This window comes from Ranitomeya variabilis, chromosome 3 (genome assembly GCF_051348905.1).
Source record: "Ranitomeya variabilis isolate aRanVar5 chromosome 3, aRanVar5.hap1, whole genome shotgun sequence".
Taxonomy (NCBI): domain Eukaryota; kingdom Metazoa; phylum Chordata; class Amphibia; order Anura; family Dendrobatidae; genus Ranitomeya; species Ranitomeya variabilis.
In genome coordinates this window covers 653,374,348-653,394,607 of record NC_135234.1, presented here as the reverse complement: position 1 = coordinate 653,394,607, position 20,260 = coordinate 653,374,348, and the positions used below count along the sequence as shown (strand labels likewise).

At 44.9% G+C, this 20,260-nt stretch overlaps 1 protein-coding gene across 3 annotated transcripts in view; it reads right to left on the bottom strand.

Annotated features, from left to right (window-relative positions):
• Nucleotides 1–20,260, bottom strand: part of ARHGEF25 (Rho guanine nucleotide exchange factor 25) — a 434,366-nt gene that overhangs the window by 96,619 nt on the left and 317,487 nt on the right. For all 3 annotated transcript variants that reach the window (XM_077297766.1, XM_077297765.1, XM_077297768.1), the window contains one exon: nt 9,253–9,351. In XM_077297766.1, coding sequence (XP_077153881.1) covers nt 9,253–9,351 — 99 coding nt within the window. The remainder of the gene's footprint in view (nt 1–9,252; nt 9,352–20,260) is intronic.

The following is a 20,260-nucleotide window of genomic DNA, read 5'->3' as shown; positions in this document are numbered from 1 at the left end:
AGAGGAACTTATGAAAGGTCTATGGAGGACTGAGGAACTTTTACTAATTTATAAAACTTGAGAGAAATTCACTTAATTATGATGTAGGATATCTGACAATCAGATAAATGGCTTACAATGGCCACAGACGTACAGATAATTTGGCTACAAGAAGTTAAAGGAATAATCCGCAGCTGTGACAATCTGATCAGTCAGTAAATTCATCAGACACGCCTGACAATATCTCTCTACAGAAGATGATTATTATAAGGTCCATAGTGATTACAGGCAGATATGTGTACTGGGCCTCAGGACTATATGTGTGCCACTTTCTTATGATGTGAAGATCAGACTTAGTAAATGCCTGCGGCTGTGTTAAACATCAGCTTTGTACAGAATTGTAACATGGCACCAGGAACCTGCTAGGAGTCAATATTCTGATTTTACATAGAGCTGGAACAATTGATAGCAAGTTCCCTGACGCGCTGCATAATGCAGGTAGTCTCCACCGGAAACATTGCTATACAGAGGCTGATAGCATGCCTATAGGTCTAGGATATGGTTTTTCCAGCTGTATTTAAAGAGAACCTGTCGGCACGATTTTGCATGTTAAAGTAAAGGCCTGGCCATAATGGTGCTAATACAGATGAAATTGATACCTTGGCGTAATAACCATTAGGTGCATAGGGACTGTGGGTAGGGACTTCGGCTCTTCCCACGGCCCTTCCGCCTGCCTCTGATGTCTGTGTCTGGCTCCTATTTTAAATTGTACCGCCGCTCTCCTCGGCGCATGCGCAGATTGAGAGCTCAGCTCAATTAAATCTCTAACAGAAATAATTAAGCCCTTAATGACTGCCAATAGGTATTTTAATTGACCTGAGATATAAGAGAATAGTCTCCCCATACAGGTGACAATCCAGCAGCTGTCGGCTGTACACTATAGCTGACAATCTGTTTAACCGCTTAGATGCTGCTGTCAATAGTGACTGCATCCCTATAAATGGTTAACAGAGTGAAGGGGGCTTCCTCTTTATCCCCATTGGTGCCTTCAGACATTGATTGTGTGGTCCTGATGTTTGCCATGGCAATTCATGACCAAATAGCGGCCTTAGAATCTGACGGCTGTAGTAATCTGTTCAGAAGTTAGAGGCATTTAGGTGATAAAAATACACATTTTCATTTGTCATGCCACTTTGCATTAATTCTTGAAAATCACCTGAAGGGTTAATAAACTACCTGACTGCAGTTTTCAATATGTCAGGGGGTGCTGTTTTTAAGTGGTATAACTTTTGGGGGTTTTCCAATATATGGGAACCCTAAAGGCACTTCAAATCTAGATAGGTCCCTAAAAATAAATTTTGTAAAAATTTCCTTGAAAAAATAAAAAATTACTGCTACATTTTTAAACCTCCTAAAATGCTAACAAAATAAAATAACATTTTACAAATGGTGCTGATATAAAGCAGACATGTGGGAAATGTTACCTATTAATGTTTTTCTATGGCATGACTAGCCTGGATTAAAGGGATAATCATTAAAAGTTTGAACATTGCTAATTTTTTAGATTTTTTCTCAAATTTCAGATATTTTTTATAAATAAACACAAAACATTTATCATTATCATAAAGTATATTGTGTCACGAGAAAACAGTCTCAAAATCACTGGGATTTGTTGAAACGTTCCAGAGTTATTACCACATACAGTGACACTGGTCAGATATTAAAAAATTGGTTCTGTCACTAAGGGGTTAAGATCTCAATTTGCGCACGCACCGCCACTGGCGTCATTTTACTGAAAACTGCCAGGAGATCAATCTGCACAAGCACCGCCCGCGGTGAGGACAGCGCAAACCTTACAAGAGGAGGCAGGTCACTCACAAATCACCAGAGGCAGGCGGAGGGGCCAGGGCTGTAACCAAAGACCCTACCCACAGTCCTGCACCTAGGAACCAAAAGCTTATTAAACTCAAACTTCAAATGCTCATTAAGTATATCAATTTAATATGTATAACAGCACCATTAAGGCCATAACTTTACGTTAAGGGCTCATTCCCACTAGCGATGAAATCGGACGAATGCAATCCTATTAAAAATCAGATTGCATTCGGACCAATGTTATTCTATCATTGTGTGTTCATTTGCGCTTTTTTTTTTCCAGCTCGGATCAGATCACGATCAGACTGGAAAAAAGTCACAGCATGCTGCGAATGTACGGTAATCAGAAAACGGATCGCATCCCGCAATAGAAGTCAATGGGTGTGAGAAAAAAAAATAAAAAATCGCACATCACTCAGACCATGCGAATGCTGTCAGATTTTTGCACACCGATCTCCTTGGAAAAGCCAGCAATTCATGTGCTGTATACAGTAAAATCACAGAGTGACAGGTTAGAATAGAGTAGATATATACACATAGAATACATAGATGTCAGTGATTATATATATATATATATATATATATATACACACAGACATTATCAATGCTGTCCCCGATAGGGCTCACAATTTAAATTCCCTATCAGTATGTCTTTGGAATGTGGGAGGAAACTAGAGTACCCGGAGGATACCCACACAAACACAGGGCGAACATACAAACTCCCTGCAGTCCTTGGGGGGGATTTGAACCCAGGACTCCAGCACTGCAAGGCTGCAGTGCTAACCACTGAGCCACCGTGCTGCCCATAGATAGTTACATAGAAGAAAAGCTGGCAATTCATTTGCCATGTACTGTAAAATCGCTGCAGGAGATAACAGGATAGAAGAGAAGGATTACATACAGTAAATACACATACAATAGTTATACAGATGTCAGTGACATATACAATTAGTACAATGTGTGTGCAGCTTACTGTAGATGTATTTAAATTATTAAAAGATTATTTTTCTGAAAATAATGGTGTTGGCTCCCACTTAATTTTCTTAACCAGCAGAGGGAAAGCTGGCTGGGTGCTGATGTTTATAGCCTGGGAAGGGGATAATACCCTTGGAGCTTCCCAGGCTATTAATATTAGCTCACAGCTGTATACTTAGCATCTATAATTAATAACCAGAAAAGGCTATGCAGACAGCTGTGGGCTGATATTAATAGCCTAGGAAGGGGCCATGGATACTGCCCCCCCCCCAGGCTAAAAATATCAGCTCTCAGCTGCTCTAGAAAAGGCACATCTCTAAGTTGTGCCAATTCTGGCACTTAGCCTCGCTCTTCCCACTTGCCCTGTAGCATTGGCAAGCGGTGTGATAGTTGGGGGGGTTGATGTCATCTTTGTATTGTCAGGTGTTATCAAGCCCCGAGGTTAGTAATGGAGAGGAGTCAATAAGACGCCCCCATGACTAACCCCATAGTCACATTGTATAAAAACACAGACACCCAGAATAAAGTCCTTTAATAGAAAGAATGCTGCTGCAAGAAGCAGTGAGAGACACCAGTACTGCCCCCTGATGACAATACTTTTGAGGGTGCGCTAGAAGAAGTGAGAGACACCAGTGCTGCCCCTGATGACGATCCGCTGAAGGGTGACGCTAGAAGCAGTGAGAGACACCAGCGCTGCCCCCTGATGACGATACGTTTGAGGGTGGCACTAGAAGCAGTGAGAGACACCAGTGCTGCCCCCTGATGACGATACGTTTGAGGGTGTGCTAGAAGCAGTGAGAGACACCAGCACTGCCCCCTGATGATAATAAGGTTGAGGGTGGCGCTAGAAGCAGTGAAAGACACCAGCGCTGCCCCCTGATGACGATACGTTTGAGGAGGCGCTAGAAGCAGTGAGACACCAGTGCTGCCCCCTGATGATGATACGTTTGAGGGTGCGCTAGAAGCAGTGAGAGACACCAGCGCTGCCCCCTGATGACGATACGCTTGAGGGTGGCGCTAGAAGCAGTGAGAGACACCAGTGCTGCCCCCTGATGACGATACGTTTGAGGGTGGCACTAGAAGAAGTGAGAGACACCAGTGCTGCCCCCTGATGACGATACGTTTGAGGGTGCGCTAGAAGCAGTGAGAGACACCAGCGCTGCCCCCTGATGACGATACGTTTGAGGGTGGCGCTAGAAGCAGTGAGAGACACCAGTGCTGCCCCCTGATGACGATACGTTTGAGGGTGCGCTAGAAGCAGTGAGAGACAACAGCGCTGCCCCTGATGACGATACGTTTGAGGGTGCGCTACAAGCAGTGAGAGATACCAGCGCTGCCCCCTGATGACGATACGTTTGAGGGTGGCGCTAGAAGCAGTGAGAGACACCAGTGCTGCCCCTGATGACGACACGTTTGAGGGTGGCGCTAGAAGCAGTGAGAGACACCAGTGCTGCCCCCTAATGACGATACGTTTGAGGGTGCGCTAGAAGCAGTGAGACATACCAGCGCTGCCCCTGATGACGATACGTTTGAGGGTGTGCTAGAAGCAGTGAGAGACACCAGCCCTGCCCCCTGATGACGATACGTTTGAGAGGGGTGCTAGAAGCAGTGAGAGACACCAGCGCTGCCCCCTGATAACGATACGTTTGAGGGTGGTGCTACAAGCAGTGAGAGACACCAGCACTGTCCCCTGATGCCGATACGTTTGAGGGTGCTCTACAAGCAGTGAGAGACATCAGCGCTGTCCCCTGATGATGATACATTTGAGGGTGCGCTAGAAGTGAGACACCAGCGCTGCCCCCTGATGACGATACGTTTGAGGGTGCGCTAGAAGCAGTGAGAGTCACCAGCGCTGCCCCCTGATGACGATACGTTTGAGGGTGGCGCTAGAAGCAGTGAGAGACACCAGGGCTGCTCCCTGATGACGATACGCTTGAGGGTGGAGCTAGAAGCAGTGAGAGACACCAGTGCTGCCCGATGACGATATGTTTGAGGGTGGCGCTAGAAGCAGTGAAAGACACCAGCGCTGCCCCCTGATGATAATAAGGTTGAGGGTGGCGCTAGAAGCAGTGAAAGACACCAGCGCTGCCCCCAGATGACGATACGTTTGAGGAGGCGCTAGAAGCAGTGAGACACCAGTGCTGCCCCCTGATGATACGTTTGAGGGTGCGCTAGAAGCAGTGAGAGACACCAGTGCTGCCCCCTGATGACGATACGTTTGAGGGTGGCGCTAGAAGCAGTGAGAGACACCAGTGCTGCCCCCTGATGACGATACGTTTGAGGGTGGCACTAGAAGAAGTGAGAGACACCAGCACTGCCCCCTGATGATAATAAGGTTGTGGGTGCGCTAGAAGCAGTGAGAGACACCAGCGCTGCCCCCTGATGACGATACGTTTGAGGGTGGCGCTAGAAGCAGTGAGAGACACCAGTGCTGCCCCCTGATGACGATACGTTTGAGGGTGCGCTAGAAGCAGTGAGAGATAACAGCGCTGCCCCTGATGACGATACGTTTGAGGGTGCGCTACAAGCAGTGAGAGACACCAGCGCTGCCCCCTGATGACGATACGTTTGAGGGTGGCGCTAGAAGCAGTGAGAGACACCAGTGCTGCCCCCTGATGACGACACATTTGAGGGTGGCGCTAGAAGCAGTGAGAGACACCAGTGCTGCCCCCTCATGACGATACGTTTGAGGGTGCGCTAGAAGCAGTGAGACACACCAGTGCTGCCCCTGATGACGATACGGTTGAGGGTTTGCTAGAAGCAGTGAGAGACACCAGCGCTGCCCCCTGATGACGATACGTTTGAGGGTGGCGCTAGAAGCAGTGAGAGACACCAGCGCTGCCCCTGAGGATGGTACGTTTGAGGGTGCGCTACAAGCAGTGAGAGACACCAGCGCTGCCCCCTGATGACGATACGTTTGAGGGTGCGCTACAAGCAGTGAGACACCAGCGCTGCCTCCTGATGACGATACATTTGAGGGTGGAGCTAGAAGCAGTGAGAGACACCAGTGCTGCCCCCTGATGACGATACGTTTGAGGGTGGCGCTAGAAGCAGTGAGAGACACCAGTGCTGCCCCCTCATGACGATACGTTTGAGGGTGCGCTAGAAGCAGTGAGACATACCAGCACTGCCCCTGATGACGATACGTTTGAGGGTGTGCTAGAAGCAGTGAGACACCAGCCCTGCCCCCTGATGACGATACGTTTGAGAGGGGTGCTAGAAGCAGTGAGAGACACCAGCGCTGCCCCCTGATAATGATACATTTGAGGGTGCTCTACAAGCAGTGAGAGACACCAGCGCTGTCCCCTGATGAGGATACATTTGAGGGTGCGCTAGAAGTGAGAGACACCAGCGCTGCCCCCTGATGACGATACGTTTGAGGGTGGCGCTAGAAGCAGTGAGAGACACCAGGGCTGCCCCCTGATGACGATACGCTTGAGGGTGGAGCTAGAAGCAGTGAGAGACACCAGTGCTGCCCGATGACGATATGTTTGAGGGTGGCGCTAGAAGCAGTGAAAGACACCAGCGCTGCCCCCTGATGACGATACGTTTAAGGGTGCGCTACAAGCAGTGAGAGACACCAGCGCTGTCCCCTGATGACGATACATTTGAGGGTGTGCTAGAAGAAGTGAGAGACACCAGCGCTGCCCCCTGATGATGATACGTTTGAGGGTGCGCTAGAAGCAGTGAGAGACACCAGCGCTGCCCCCTGATGATGATACGTTTGAGGGTGGCGCTAGAAGCAGTGAGAGACACCAGTGCTGCCCCCTGATGACGACACGTTTGAGGGTGGCGCTAGAAGCAGTGAGAGACACCAGTGCTGCCCCCTCATGACGATACGTTTGAGGGTGCGCTAGAAGCAGTGAGACACACCAGCGCTGCCCCTGATGACGATACGGTTGAGGGTTTGCTAGAAGCAGTGAGAGACACCAGCGCTGCCCCCTGATGACGATACGTTTGAGGGTGGCGCTAGAAGCAGTGAGAGACACCAGCGCTGCCCCCTGATGACGATATGTTTAAGGGTGCACTACAAGCAGTGAGAGACACCAGCGCTGCCCCCTGATGACGATACGTTTGAGGGTGGCGCTAGAAGCAGTGAGAGACACCAGCGCTGCCCCTGATGACGATACGTTTGAGGGTGTGCTAGAAGCAGTGAGAGACACCAGCGCTGCCCACTGATGACGATACGTTTGAGAGTGGTGCTAGAAGCAGTGAGAGACACCAGCGCTGCCCCCTGATAACGATACATTTGAGGGTGCGCTAGAAGAAGTGAGAGACACCAGCGCTGCCCCCTGATGACGATACGTTTGAGGGTGCGCTAGAAGCAGTGAGAGACACCAGCGCTGCCCCCTGATGACGATACGTTTGAGGGTGGCACTAGAAGAAGTGAGAGACACCAGGGATGCCCCCTGATGATGATACGTTTGAGGGTGGAGCTAGAAGCAGAGAGAGACACCAGTGCTACCCGATGACGATATGTTTGAGGGTGGCGCTAGAAGCAGTGAGAGACACCAGCGCTGCCCCCTGATGACGATACGTTTGAGGGTGGCGCTAGAAGCAGTGAGAGACACCAGCGCTGCCCCCTGATGACGATACGTTTAAGGGTGCGCTACAAGCAGTGAGAGACACCAGCGCTGCCCCCTGATGACGATACGTTTGAGGGTGGCGCTAGAAGCAGTGAGGGACACCAGCGCTGCCCCTGATGACGATACGTTTGAGGGTGTGCTAGAAGCAGTGAGAGACCAGCGCTGCCCACTGATGACGATACGTTTGAGGGTGCGCTACAAGCAGTGAGAGACACCAGCGCTGTCCCCTGATGACGATACATTTGAGGGTGTGCTAGAAGCAGTGAGAGACACCAGCGCTGCCCCCTGATAACGATACGTTTGAGGGTGTGCTAGAAGAAGTGACAGACACCAGCGCTGCCCCCTGACGAAGGCTCCGCCGAAACGCGCGTCGGGGTGACGTGGACTTCCTTGGTGGCCCCCTCCTGTAATACCCTGGTGGTTCTTGGTTGGTAATACAGGTATGTAATATCGCTGAATTATCTGTGTCCACACTTTCTGTGGGATTTCCCTGGTGCCTCCACCACCTTATTACTATGTCTATTGCTAGGAGGGTTACAATATATATATATTTAATATTAACTATGTACCGCCATTAGTCCATGTCCCGCGTTTTTTTCATGTTTGTTAACACAACTGTTTTGTGGTTGACCCACTGTTAGTTACCTGCCTTAATTACATGTAATAAAGTTTTTTCAATTTTTTACAATACCTTTTGCCCTTCTTTGATCGCGTTTTGTGTTCTGGTTGTTTATTGATAATCTCCTGGGCAGAACGCTGCCAATCAATGGTGGGGGCGCGATATATATAGAACCCATGAATTTGGAGGACATCATTATATAGCGTCTGCTGTATGGAGACTCAGTGCACCGGAGACTATGGGGGCTATGTATGGGCTCATACTGCATATAGAGGGGCTGTGTGAATGCTTATACTATATTTAGGGGGCTGTGTGGGGGCTCATACTGTGTATTGGGGGTGTTCATACAGTATATAGGAGGATGTCAGCATACTTAATTCTGCTCACTATTAAGTGATATTATTTTATATTAATATTAATTTAATTATAATTAATATGTTGCTTTCTCCTCTTGGCAGGAGAGAAAGCAAAAGAGAGTATACAGACATTACAGCAGGGGATCACAGCTGATTCTTTTTGTGAGATTTGTGCAATTCGCTACCTGTTTTTAAACAATGTTTTACCTCAAAGAAAGAATCACTTGTGTCCCCATCCTGGCCTTTCTATACTCTTCCCCCGCCCAGGAGCTGTGGTATGATCAGGCCATGTTCCTGCATGGTCAGACACGGCCATTACACAGTACACAGCAGGGGCACATTTATAAGATTATCTCAGCGCAGGAACATTATTTTTAAACACATCTAATTGTGAAAATTATCATTATTCCCAGATCTATTGATTACAGTGAACTATTGTTCGTAGGAAAACTCCTTTAAGTGATGGGAACACAAACAACACTACGGCTGGAAAAATTCAACAAGTTGGGAGTATTTCAAAGATATATGTCTTCAGGCATGTCTGGCACATTTGTACCACACTTAGGAAAAAAGTGCTAAAATCAGAAGAACAAAAATCAATACAGACAGAAAAAATATGCAAGTATATGGTGAGGAAAAAGTTGGGAATGAAGGCACGACGAGCTCGCAGTTTTATGGTTTCAGTCACGGCTATAGTATGAGTTAATGTATTCCACAACCATAAAAACCTACTTTTATTTCTGTCAGTATGCAATAGTACCACAATAAAGTCCCAATGGAACAGCTGGTAGAAGATTTAAGCTCTTAGAAGTCAATAGCAGAGACTATACAGAGGGACCAGTATCAGACTGGAGATACCCACCTTATTATTGGGTTCTGTGGTCGACCCTTGAAGCAAGTCACATAGGAAGGATAAGTCGGGCAAGTTATGTTTGTCAGGATTTTCATGTTCTTTCCATTCCTATGAAAGGAAAAGGAGAAATGAGTTGAGAAAAGTATTAATTAAACGGTAAGAAGTGCCAAGTGTATGAGTCACGGTAAGGTTTACAACTAGTTTTCACAGCACACGGTACTGGAGGATTGTGTAAAAATCCCTTGACATGAAACATACGGTGTAGACGAAAAAGTATGCAGCAGCTTTGGTGTTCCACAATGTGTGGACGAGTCACTGTCTCCCACATGATGAGGACACTCATCTTCTGCTGCTGTGGACATGATACCTTGCGACATTAACCACTTCCATGACGTATCCAGCTAATTAATGCCTGAGCCTTCACAGAGAATATAGTTATGTCGAACAGTAGCTATATTCTGTATGAAAATACTGATGGGCTCACAATCACAATTATCTGTCAATAAAGTATATATTTCGCATTATCGTGATAGTTTCCATGATGTGAGGAGTATGACCATGATGTTATAAATGTTCCTCTTTCAATAAATGTGACTATTAGTAAAGTTTATTGGCAGTTTCCAGTGACAACCAGCAGAATTGTGAATACAGCTCTGGACTATAACAGTCACTAGAATCCGTATAAAACAAGCAATAAATCTAGTTACTCAAGGCAAACCTGTGGTTTTAGGTGACTTTTGAAACTAAGCTGTCAGGTGTATTTACACAGAGCCTTAATACTATTTCTGTCCATTACATGACTTATCTTCTGTTTCTCCTTTTCAAAATCTCTCTAATTTTCATTAGTCTATGATTTAGAAAGTCTAAACTAGCTGCTATGTTGCCTCTCAAACACTACCAATAGAGTCATGAGGGATTCCTGCTCCCCCGTATCTATGTTGCCCATGTTCTAAAGTAGCAATACCGGACAATATCCAGCAGTACTGAGTAGTGTAGCTGTTAATCCAACCCTGGGATGAGATAAAACACTAAACACTTACTAGAAGCAGCTGCATGGCCTGTGAGTGTTTTCACCACTCTCTCACTCTGTTTCTCCCTTCTCCACTCTCTCTTATTATAGCAGTCTTCAATAGACAGCTTGTAATACGATATCTCAGTGAGCTGGCAGTCCATCTTGTTTTGACTGATATAAATTTAATTTGTTTTCAGAGTGAATGATAGGTTCAGATGGCGAGGAGTTAAAAGAAGTGCATGGAAAGGGTAGAAAGAAACACATTTCACTAGTAAAATATATTATAAGTTTTTTGTATTTCTTAGCATTTTTAATTTATGCACAGTTTGCTGAAACTTCAATCAACTATTCAGATAAATTGTATAAGGTCTTTACTATTAAGGGAAAAAAAATCCAAACCTACAGGGTCCTGTGTGAAAAGGGCACAGGATGTCAGGAAAAGAACATCTTGCCAAACATTAAGCATGGGGGAGGATCATGCTTTGGGTTTGTGTTGCAGACAATGGCATGGGAAACATTTCAGGGGTAGAAGGAACAATGGATTCAATGAAACTTCAACAAATTCTTGATGGAAACATAACACCATCTGTAAAAAAGTTGAAGTTGAAAAGAGGATGGCTTCTACAAATGGGTAATAATTGTAAACACACGTCAAAATCCACAATAGACTACCTCAAAAGGCGCAAGCTGAAGGTTTTACAATGGCCCTCACAGTGCCCTGATCTAAATATCATTGAAAATCTGTGACTAGACCTCAAAATACCAGTGTATGCAAGACGACCAGGAATCTCACAGAACTGGAAGAATTTTCCAAAGAAGAATGGATGAAAATCCATCAAACAAGCATTGAAAGACTCTTGGCAGACTACAAAAAGTGTTTACAAGCTGTGATACTTTCAAAAGGGGGTGCTACTAGGTACTAATCATGCAGGGTGCCCAAACGTTAATTTTTTAAATGTAAAATATGAAAATATGTATATTTTTTTGCCTAAAATACAAAAGGAAATGTGTCATCTTTAACTTTAGGCCTTTTGGAGATAATTCCAACTTCAGCTTGCTTAACTGTTTACAACAACATTAATTTTGACCAGGAGTGCCCAAACTTTTACATGCCACTGTATGTTGTGATATTGCTATTAATAAGAATACGGTAAGCACGGTAGCTGAAAAATATCTTCTAAATTGCTCCCGTCAAGAGAGATACTAGTGATTTTTTAATTCCTACATGCTGGTATTTTAGAGTGATTGTAATATGTTGTAGCTCCTTTCTTTCTTCCCCCAGTTATATAAAAATATCAAAAAATTGTATCAGACACTCAGACTCATAGCGTTTATAGTCTGATCGTCCCTGCATAATGGAAAGATAATAAAATAATGAAAAGTGTAGTAGACGTGAGGGATTTGTCTAGCCATTCATACTGAATACTACACGCTTGAATGGTTAGAGAGAAGAAATAATTATCTCCTGTCACTACAACGGTTCATGACCCCAAAACAGCTTAGCCTGCTATGTTCCTTCAGACAGACTACCTAATCTATAGTGTCCTGCTCGTGAACCTGGCTGCGCTGTGCCCCTGAGGCCTCTTATACTTTCAGTGCTCATTTCTGCTTTTTACAAGTTGGGTTTTTAGCCTCTTAGAAAGATGGCAGAATTGTACGATATGTGATAACACTGCAGCAGAAGCAAAATGCTTATTAGGAATGGAAAATGAGCCCAGAACTTTCCGCAACCTGTAATATCCAGCAAATTACCAAGCGCAAAAGAGAAATACTGACGTGGCGAGTTGGTGCCCTACGATCTGCCATGAATATAAAACCCAATTTATTTCACATCGGAAGCCCCTTTAAAGTTGTTTTCCAGTTTTTGATAGCAGTCCTCATATGTTCACTGTCATGTAAGATATCAAAGCCAGCAGGGACACAAACTCCCCAGCCCAGCGTCGGCTCACGGTTGGCTGCAGCGGTGACGTTACGACTACAGTGGGCATCACCGCTGCAGGCAATCACTAAGCTCAACAGCTCTGCTGATGTAGATGGCATGGGCTCGGTGATTGGCTGTAGCGGTGATACACATTGCAGACGTGACATCACTCTTAAAACCAAAACTCGGAGAGCTAACGCTGCACCAGAACTGGATTTGTTATTTAACATGATAACAAATGTTTGGCGACACTTTGTTGAAAGTGGAAAACACCTTTAACCATTTTAGAAGTTAGCTGTGTAAGTGATGTTACAGTAAGGAACCAAAACACTGGTTATGCAGCTAGTTAACCAACCACTCCCTGAGGAAGCATCAGCATCATTTTTATTTAACTTTAGAATTGAGGACACTTTCATCTAATTTTGTATAAGGTTTTCATTGCACTCTATAGCACTTATTTTTGTGCCTGCTGTGTCCCAAATATCTTCATACCACATATTTCCCATCATTTGTTACTTGATATGTAACTCTTTGGGTCTTCATTGACATTTTTGTAGGTTCCATTCAGCTTCAGATTGGTCAAGTGGACCTGGTGGAGCATTTTGTTCACTGAAGACTACCCCTCTGATTATAGGTGTTCTAGTTAACCAATCCGCCTGTCTGTAGTCCTGCCCATAGACAATTGGTTGGAATGAATGGGCATCTTGATTTCAAATTTATAAAAAATTATAATAGTATAAAGAAGACTTGTCTCCTGGACCATAAAAACTAACCCAACATGTCCAATTCTCATTCCTCCTATAATTTGCTATCGGAGAAAGTCAGAAGACCCTATAATACATGAAACAATGGTTGATTCACAGGACCCAGTCCACCAGCCACATCAGTGAAACACCTCTCACAAGGCAGCATCTGTGGCTCCTCTCCTCAGTAACCATCCTGGTGCACGGTCATCGTTACAGCATGACAGACTTGTAAAGTTGTGCAAGTCAAAAGAAGAGTGGCAGATGCCATCAAGTAAGTGGAAGATCTCAGGGCTCCAGTCCAAGAAGACTCTGACGTGGCCAATAGACCTTTTCCTGCGAATTAATCGCATCTGTGGCATTTATATATCATAAGCATATGTGAGTAATGCGTGATAGGTGCCAGTTCCACTTCCAGGACTCCAATTAATTAGGAGAATGGGGGTACCGTTATTAACCATTTACACTCCAGAATTATAGAGACCATGCATGCAGTAGGATATCTCCATTGCAGTTACTCCCCTTAAACCATGTTGAAGATAGCTGCACTGATGTATGGTCATGTCTCCACCTGGTGTATTCTCTTCTGGATGACCACATAGTGCACCATTAGGAATTACCCATCCCAGCTCTTGCGTATGCCATTGCTGTTTTCTCTGACATGGAAAATACATGTAGGCAGCCACCAGACGTGTGTTTGTGACCAGATGGTTGAGGGCCACAGAATGGCATTGTGGGCTGCAAAGATGGCTGGAGATCCCGCCAACATTAATCCAATGTGTTTTCGATGTCCTACACCCATGTGCCAGCTCCTCTCGGAGCTTGAATCACAGTCAGATGCTGCTGGATACACGATGGAATGAATCTCCATGCTGTAATCTTACTACAATATGTCATTGTATTATCATCTAAATTAATGTCATATTTCTAGAGCTCGTTTTTCCTATTTGCGCTGTTTCTACATGTGAAGTGTCTGTTTCCTGACATGATGTCACAGCAACATATTTCTACATGTACAAAGTGACACCAGGCAGTGGATGTGTCTTATCTGACAGTAATCCGATTATCTTCTCTTGCTGTGTTCTGCATTTTCCACCTGCCAATTACTGTAAGGCTATGTTCCCACTTGCTTTTTTACTGCGTTTTTGTTTCTGCAGGAAAAACCTGCTCTCTCGGAAGTAAAGAAGCTGCTTACAAAAAGCAGGTTTTGCTGAGTTTTTGCTGCATTTTTTATGCATTTTTGTTGTCTTTTGCACATGTTGATATAGTTTAGGCACCCAAAAAAAGCCTTATTTAACTTCCTTAGGTTTTTGAACCAAAAACCCATCAAAAACTGATACCTGCGTTTTTTGCTGCATTTTTGCACTTACACATCGTTTTCTATTGGAGAAAAATGTTACAAATACGCAGAAAAAACACCGAAATAAGTGACAGTCCGCAGTTTGCAAAAACGCAGAAGTTTTCCAAACTTCAGGAAAATAAAACAAATGTGTGTGCGTGAGATTTCTGAAATCTCATAGACTTTGCTGGTACTGTAAAACGCAGCTTAAAATTTGCATATAAAAGCAGCAAAAAAAACCGCTGCAAATACGCAACATGTGAACATAACCTAAACAGAAGAGCAAGGCAAATACAACTGCATTTATGTCAACAGAAACTTATTCCATCCACCAGTACTTTTTATGTTATTAATAATAATAATAATAATAATAATAATAATATTATTATTATTATGCATTGCTTATATATATATATATATATATATATATATATATATATATATATATATACACCGTATATATTCTCTATCGGTATGTCTTTGGAATGTGTGAGAAAGAACCTGGAGGAAACTCACCCAAACACGGGGAGAACATACAGACTCCTTGCAGATTATTATTATTATTCTTTATTATTATAGCGCCATTTATTGCATGGCGCTTTACATGTGAGGAGGGGTATACAAAATAAAAACAGGTACAATAATCTTGAACAATACAAGTCACAACTGGTACAGGAGGAGAGAGGATCCTGCCCGCGAGGCAACAGTGCTAATCACTAAGCCACCATGCTGCCCATACATCATGCCATCCTCAAGGTACTTGCCACACATCTAGAATATTAGTTTAACCTCTTAACCCCCTGAGGTATTTTCAGTTTTTGCGCTTTTGTTTTTTTCTCCCCTTCTTCCCAAAGCCATAACTTTTCTATTTTTCAGTCAATATGGCCATGTGAGGGCTTGTTTTTTGCGGGGCGAATTGGACTTTTGAACGACACCATTGGTTTTAACATATCGTGTACTGGAAAACGGGAAAAAACTACAAGTGCAGTGAATTTGCAAAAAAGTGCAATCCCACAACTGCGCCGACGTCACATAGGTGAAGTGAGCTCACTGAGTGTGAACTCGCCTGACCTGTCTGATGGCACCGCGAGAAGGAGAACTTTCTCACGCTTGCGGTGGCCTCAGATAGGTAATAGGAGTTCACAGAGAGACAATGAACACATGGTGCTCAGTGTCTGCTGGATGACAGGCTGTATGGTAGCATCATGTAACCATGCAGCCTGCCATCTAGATGTAGCAGCTAGACCCGTCATGGTACAAATGTATTATCATCTCCGTGGAAAGGTGAGGAATATTGTTGTTTGTTTTTTTAACTATTTTGCAGATGACGAGGGCATCGGGGGAATTGGCGAGGTCGTAAGTATGGTTTAATTAATACATTAATTTATACATAGGACAAAATGTGAGGCTTTACTCAGGACATCATTTATTCTCACCCCACATGACGCTAAATCATGGAGTTTGCTCTCATGCAGCCTCGGATGTTAGATTGTACCATCTGTACCAGTTGTTCCATTGTGGACATCACACAACTCTCATCACAACAAGATTACAATCCCAAAGTGGTCATCACAGACTCAAGACACAATCCCTGTTAGTGAACAAGAACCTGTCACCAGGTGAAAAGTGCCAGCTTTTCTCTTACTGTATTTCCACTGTGCTCCTGAGTATTCAGCAATCTTTTATTTTATTTAGTGCTCATTTTCATCATCTTTACTAAGGGGCCCGTCTCACAGTTAATTAAGACACGCCCCCAGAGGATCATGTCAGCAACGTCCCCTTGGCAAATAACAAACATTAGCACTATCTAAAAAGGTCCATATCTCTGGAAAAGTATAGTGGATTTTAAAAGACCAAATAACTGATTACTTGGGACAGGTGTGAATAAAAGAAGAGCAAACATGGGGCCATTTTTGTCCGGTCTCTGATCCTCTTAAGTGACTGTTCCAACTTCAACAGCAGCATTAATTGTAACGGTACAGCACAAGGATCAACTTCAGATTCACACAGGTCAATACTGTCTTCACAAAGACCACTTTACCATTGCTGTTGTGAATTCTGCTCTTGGGCTCCCTCCGGTGGTTATAAGTGGTAGCGCTGCTGTCTCTGGATCGCAGCATTCATCAGGTGTGTCCACTTTTTGCAAATTCTGACTGGGCTATTTAGTCTTGCTCTACCCTTTAGTCAGTGCCAGTTGTCCATTGTTCCTGGAGGATTCACATCCCTGCCTGGTCTCTCCTGCTTTGCTGTTCATTTCAACAAAGATAAGTTCTGGCCTTGATTTTTGCAGTCCACATGCTGTGGGCCTTATTGTTCAGTTCTTTTCCATGTTTTTGTCTTGTCCAGCTTGGTCTGTATAAGGATTTGTTTAGCCAAGCTGGTATCTCTGGAGATGCAGATATACCCTCCATATCTTTAGTTAGATGTGGAGATTTTGTATTTTCTGTGGTGGATATTTTCTGGTGTTTTAATACTGACCGCATAGTACTCTGTCCTATCCTTTCTATTTAGCTAGAAGTGGCCTCCTTTGCTAAATTCTGATTTCAGTCTGTGTATGTTTTTTCCCTCTCCTCTCACAGTCAATATTTGTGGGGGGCTGTCTATCCTTTGAGGATTTTCTCTGAGGCAAGATAAGGCCCCGTCACACACAGCGACGCTGCAGCGATACAGACAACGATGCTGATCGCTGCAGCGTCGCTGTTTTGTCGCTGTGTGGTCGCTGAGGAGCTGTCACACAGACAGCTCTCTCCAGGGACCAACGATCAGGGGAACGACTTCGGCATCGTTGAAACTGTCTTCAACGATGCCGAACTCCCCCTGCAGCACCCGGGTAACCAGGGTAAACATCGGGTTACTAAGCGCAGGGCCACGCTTAGTAACCCGATGTTTACCCTGGTTACCAAAAAAAACAAACTGTACATACTCACCATCTGATGTCCGTCAGGTCCCTTGCCGTCTGCTTCCTGCTCTGACTGAGTGCCGCCGTACAGTGAGAGCAGAGCGCAGCGGTGACGTCACTGCTGTGCTGTGCTCTCACTGTACGGCGGCATTCAGTCAGAGCAGGAAGCAGACGGCAAGGGACCTGACGGACATCAGATGGTGAGTATGTACGTTTTTTTTTTTTTTACATTTACGCTGGTAACCAGGGTAAACATCGGGTTACTAAGCGCGGCCCTGCGCTTAGTAACCCGATGTTTACCCTGGTTACCAGTGAAGACATCGCTGAATCCGTGTCACACACACCGATTCAGCGATGTCAGTGGGACCTCAACGACCAAAAAAAGGTCCAGGCCATTCCGACACGACCAGCGATCTCACAGCAGGGGCCTGGTCGCTGGTACGTGTCATACATAGCGAGATCGCTACTGAGGTCGCTGTTGCGTCACAAATCTTGTGACTCAACAGCGATCTCGCTAGCGATCTCGCTATGTGTGACGGGGGCTATAGTTTTCCCTTTTCTATCTCTAGGGGTAATTAGTCCTCCGGCTGTGTCGAGATGTCTAGGGAGTGATAGGTACATTCTACGGCTACTTCTAGTTGCGGTGTTAAGTTCACGGTCTGCGGTAAGTACAGGTACCACCTTCTCCAGAGTACGTCTCATGCTGCTCTTAGGCCACCAGATCATAACACATTGCCATTCGATACAGCACTTTAAAGGGAACCTGTCACCCCCAAAATCGAAGGTGAGCTAAGCCCACCAGCATCATTCTGTAATGCTGTAGATTAGCCCCCGATGTATCCTGAAAGATGAGAAAAAGAGGTTAGATTATACTCACCCAGGGGCGTTCCCGCTGCGGTCCGGTCCAATGGGTGTCGCGGCCCGGTCCGGGGCCTCCCATCTTCTTAGGTTTCAGGTTACATCGGGGGCTTATCTACAGCATTCCAGAATGCTGTAGATAAGCCCCTGATGCCGGTGGGCTTAGCTCACCTTCGATTTTGGGGGTGACAGGTTCCCGTTAACTCTTCTTTTTACACAGGAGGGATGCTCTCTATTTACTAAGCTTCCAATAATTAATTGGACTTTAATCGCACTCTAAGATGATAACTAACAGGTCACTAGGGAGCGTATCTTCTTTTACTTTAGCTGCTAACTTATTTAAATGAAATCTGTTGCCAGGTTTTTGCAACTTGATGTAGGGGCAAAGATCCTGATTCCAGCGATGAATCCCTTACAGAGCTGATCGGCACGGTTTTAATAAAATCACAGTTTTGTCTGCTACACATCTAGCAGTTCTCTGAATGCTGGGCTCTGTATAACCCCGCCCACACCACTGATTGGCAGCTGTCTGTGTACCCAGTGCATAGGCTGAAAGCTGCCAATCAGTAGCGGGGGCGAGGTTATACAGAGCTCAGGGACTATATGGCGCAAGACAACTAGTCCTATAGTGATAATCTCCTGATGATAAAACACTGCATTTATTGAAACAATAAATAACAACAACAGCCCATAATGGAATCAGAGTCTCTGCCCTTACATGATGCTGCTCTCAGATTACAAAAGAAAAACCTGTTGACAGATTCCCTTTTTTAGGAGGAAGTACCACACAGCTCACTCTGACCCACCTACAACTTCTCCCATGGCTTAAGTAACAATTCCACATAGTCTTGGAGTAGATCAGTCTACTACATCGAAGACCACAAGTTGTACAAGATGCATAGACTGGCAAAGTACTACACAATATATATAAATGGAGTGGCATAGAATTTATAACTACCACACTCATGGCGTCTACTCAGGCAGAGAAGTGGAGCTCACTGATTAGCTGCACTGCTATCGACGTGACTTCAGCGCTTCTGATGACAACAGACACCGGGAGCAGCAACAGAGATTCAGTGCTGGACCCAGAGAGGGTGAGAAAAGCACAGTTTGTTTTTTTGAACAAACTGCACTTTGGGGACAGGAGAGATCCGAAAGAAGAAAAGCCCTTTAATTAATAATAGGCCATTGGAGAACAGCTCAAAATGATTTCCCACTATTAACATCCAATTTACTAGGAAATATTACAAGGACTTTTTGAAGCATTTAATTAATTGTATGCATATGAGTCCAGTGAAAAGACCCTTAATGACTGTGCATGAAGAGATAGCTGTCAATCACTGGTAGGACCGCTCACTGGACTCCTAGACGTACAAACGCCGGGGATTTTATCTAATATTCTAATATATAAAACTGAATGTATATGTGTGTGTGTGTGTGTGTGTGTGTGTGTGTGTGTGTGTGTGTGTGTGTGTGTGTGTGTGTGTGTGTGTGTGTGTGTGTGTGTGTGTGTGTGTATGTATGTCTGTATGTCCGGGATTGGCATCTGCACCGTCGCAGCTACAGCCACAAAATTTTGCACAGTCACACGTCTGGACCCGAGAACGTCATAGGCTATATTATGAGGCGAAATTTTAACCCCGCGCTTTCCAATTCACCAAACAATTTTGCCCCTACCTACATAATGGGGAAAAAGTGAAAGGAAAAGTGTTGGAGGCAAATTGACAGCTGCCAGATATGAACAAGGGGGATTTAACGAATGAGAGCGATGGCGCCAAAGAGTATATACCGTACAGTTGCTAAGGTGGGGCCCCGACATGGGATACTTACCACACATGGGGATATGAGCACACACACACACAAAATGCGCCACACACTACCACGTGCTTGAACACATATACCACTCTCAGCACACATTTCACCACACATACACCAACCTCGCCACATAAAAGTCGAAACACAAAAGTCACCGCTCAAAACTCGCCACGCGCGAAACTTGCCACATGCAAAACTCGCCACACGTGCAAAACGCACCTCATGGAAAACTCGCCACATGAAAAACTTGCACACACGGAAAAATTGCCACATGCACAAAACTTGCAACACATGCAAAAGTTGCCTCACACAAAACTTTCACATACTCAAAACGCACCACACAAAACTCGCCACGCGCAAAACTCGCCATGCGCAAAACTTGCTGCACACAACTTGCTACACTAACCTGTCACATGCAACTCGACACACA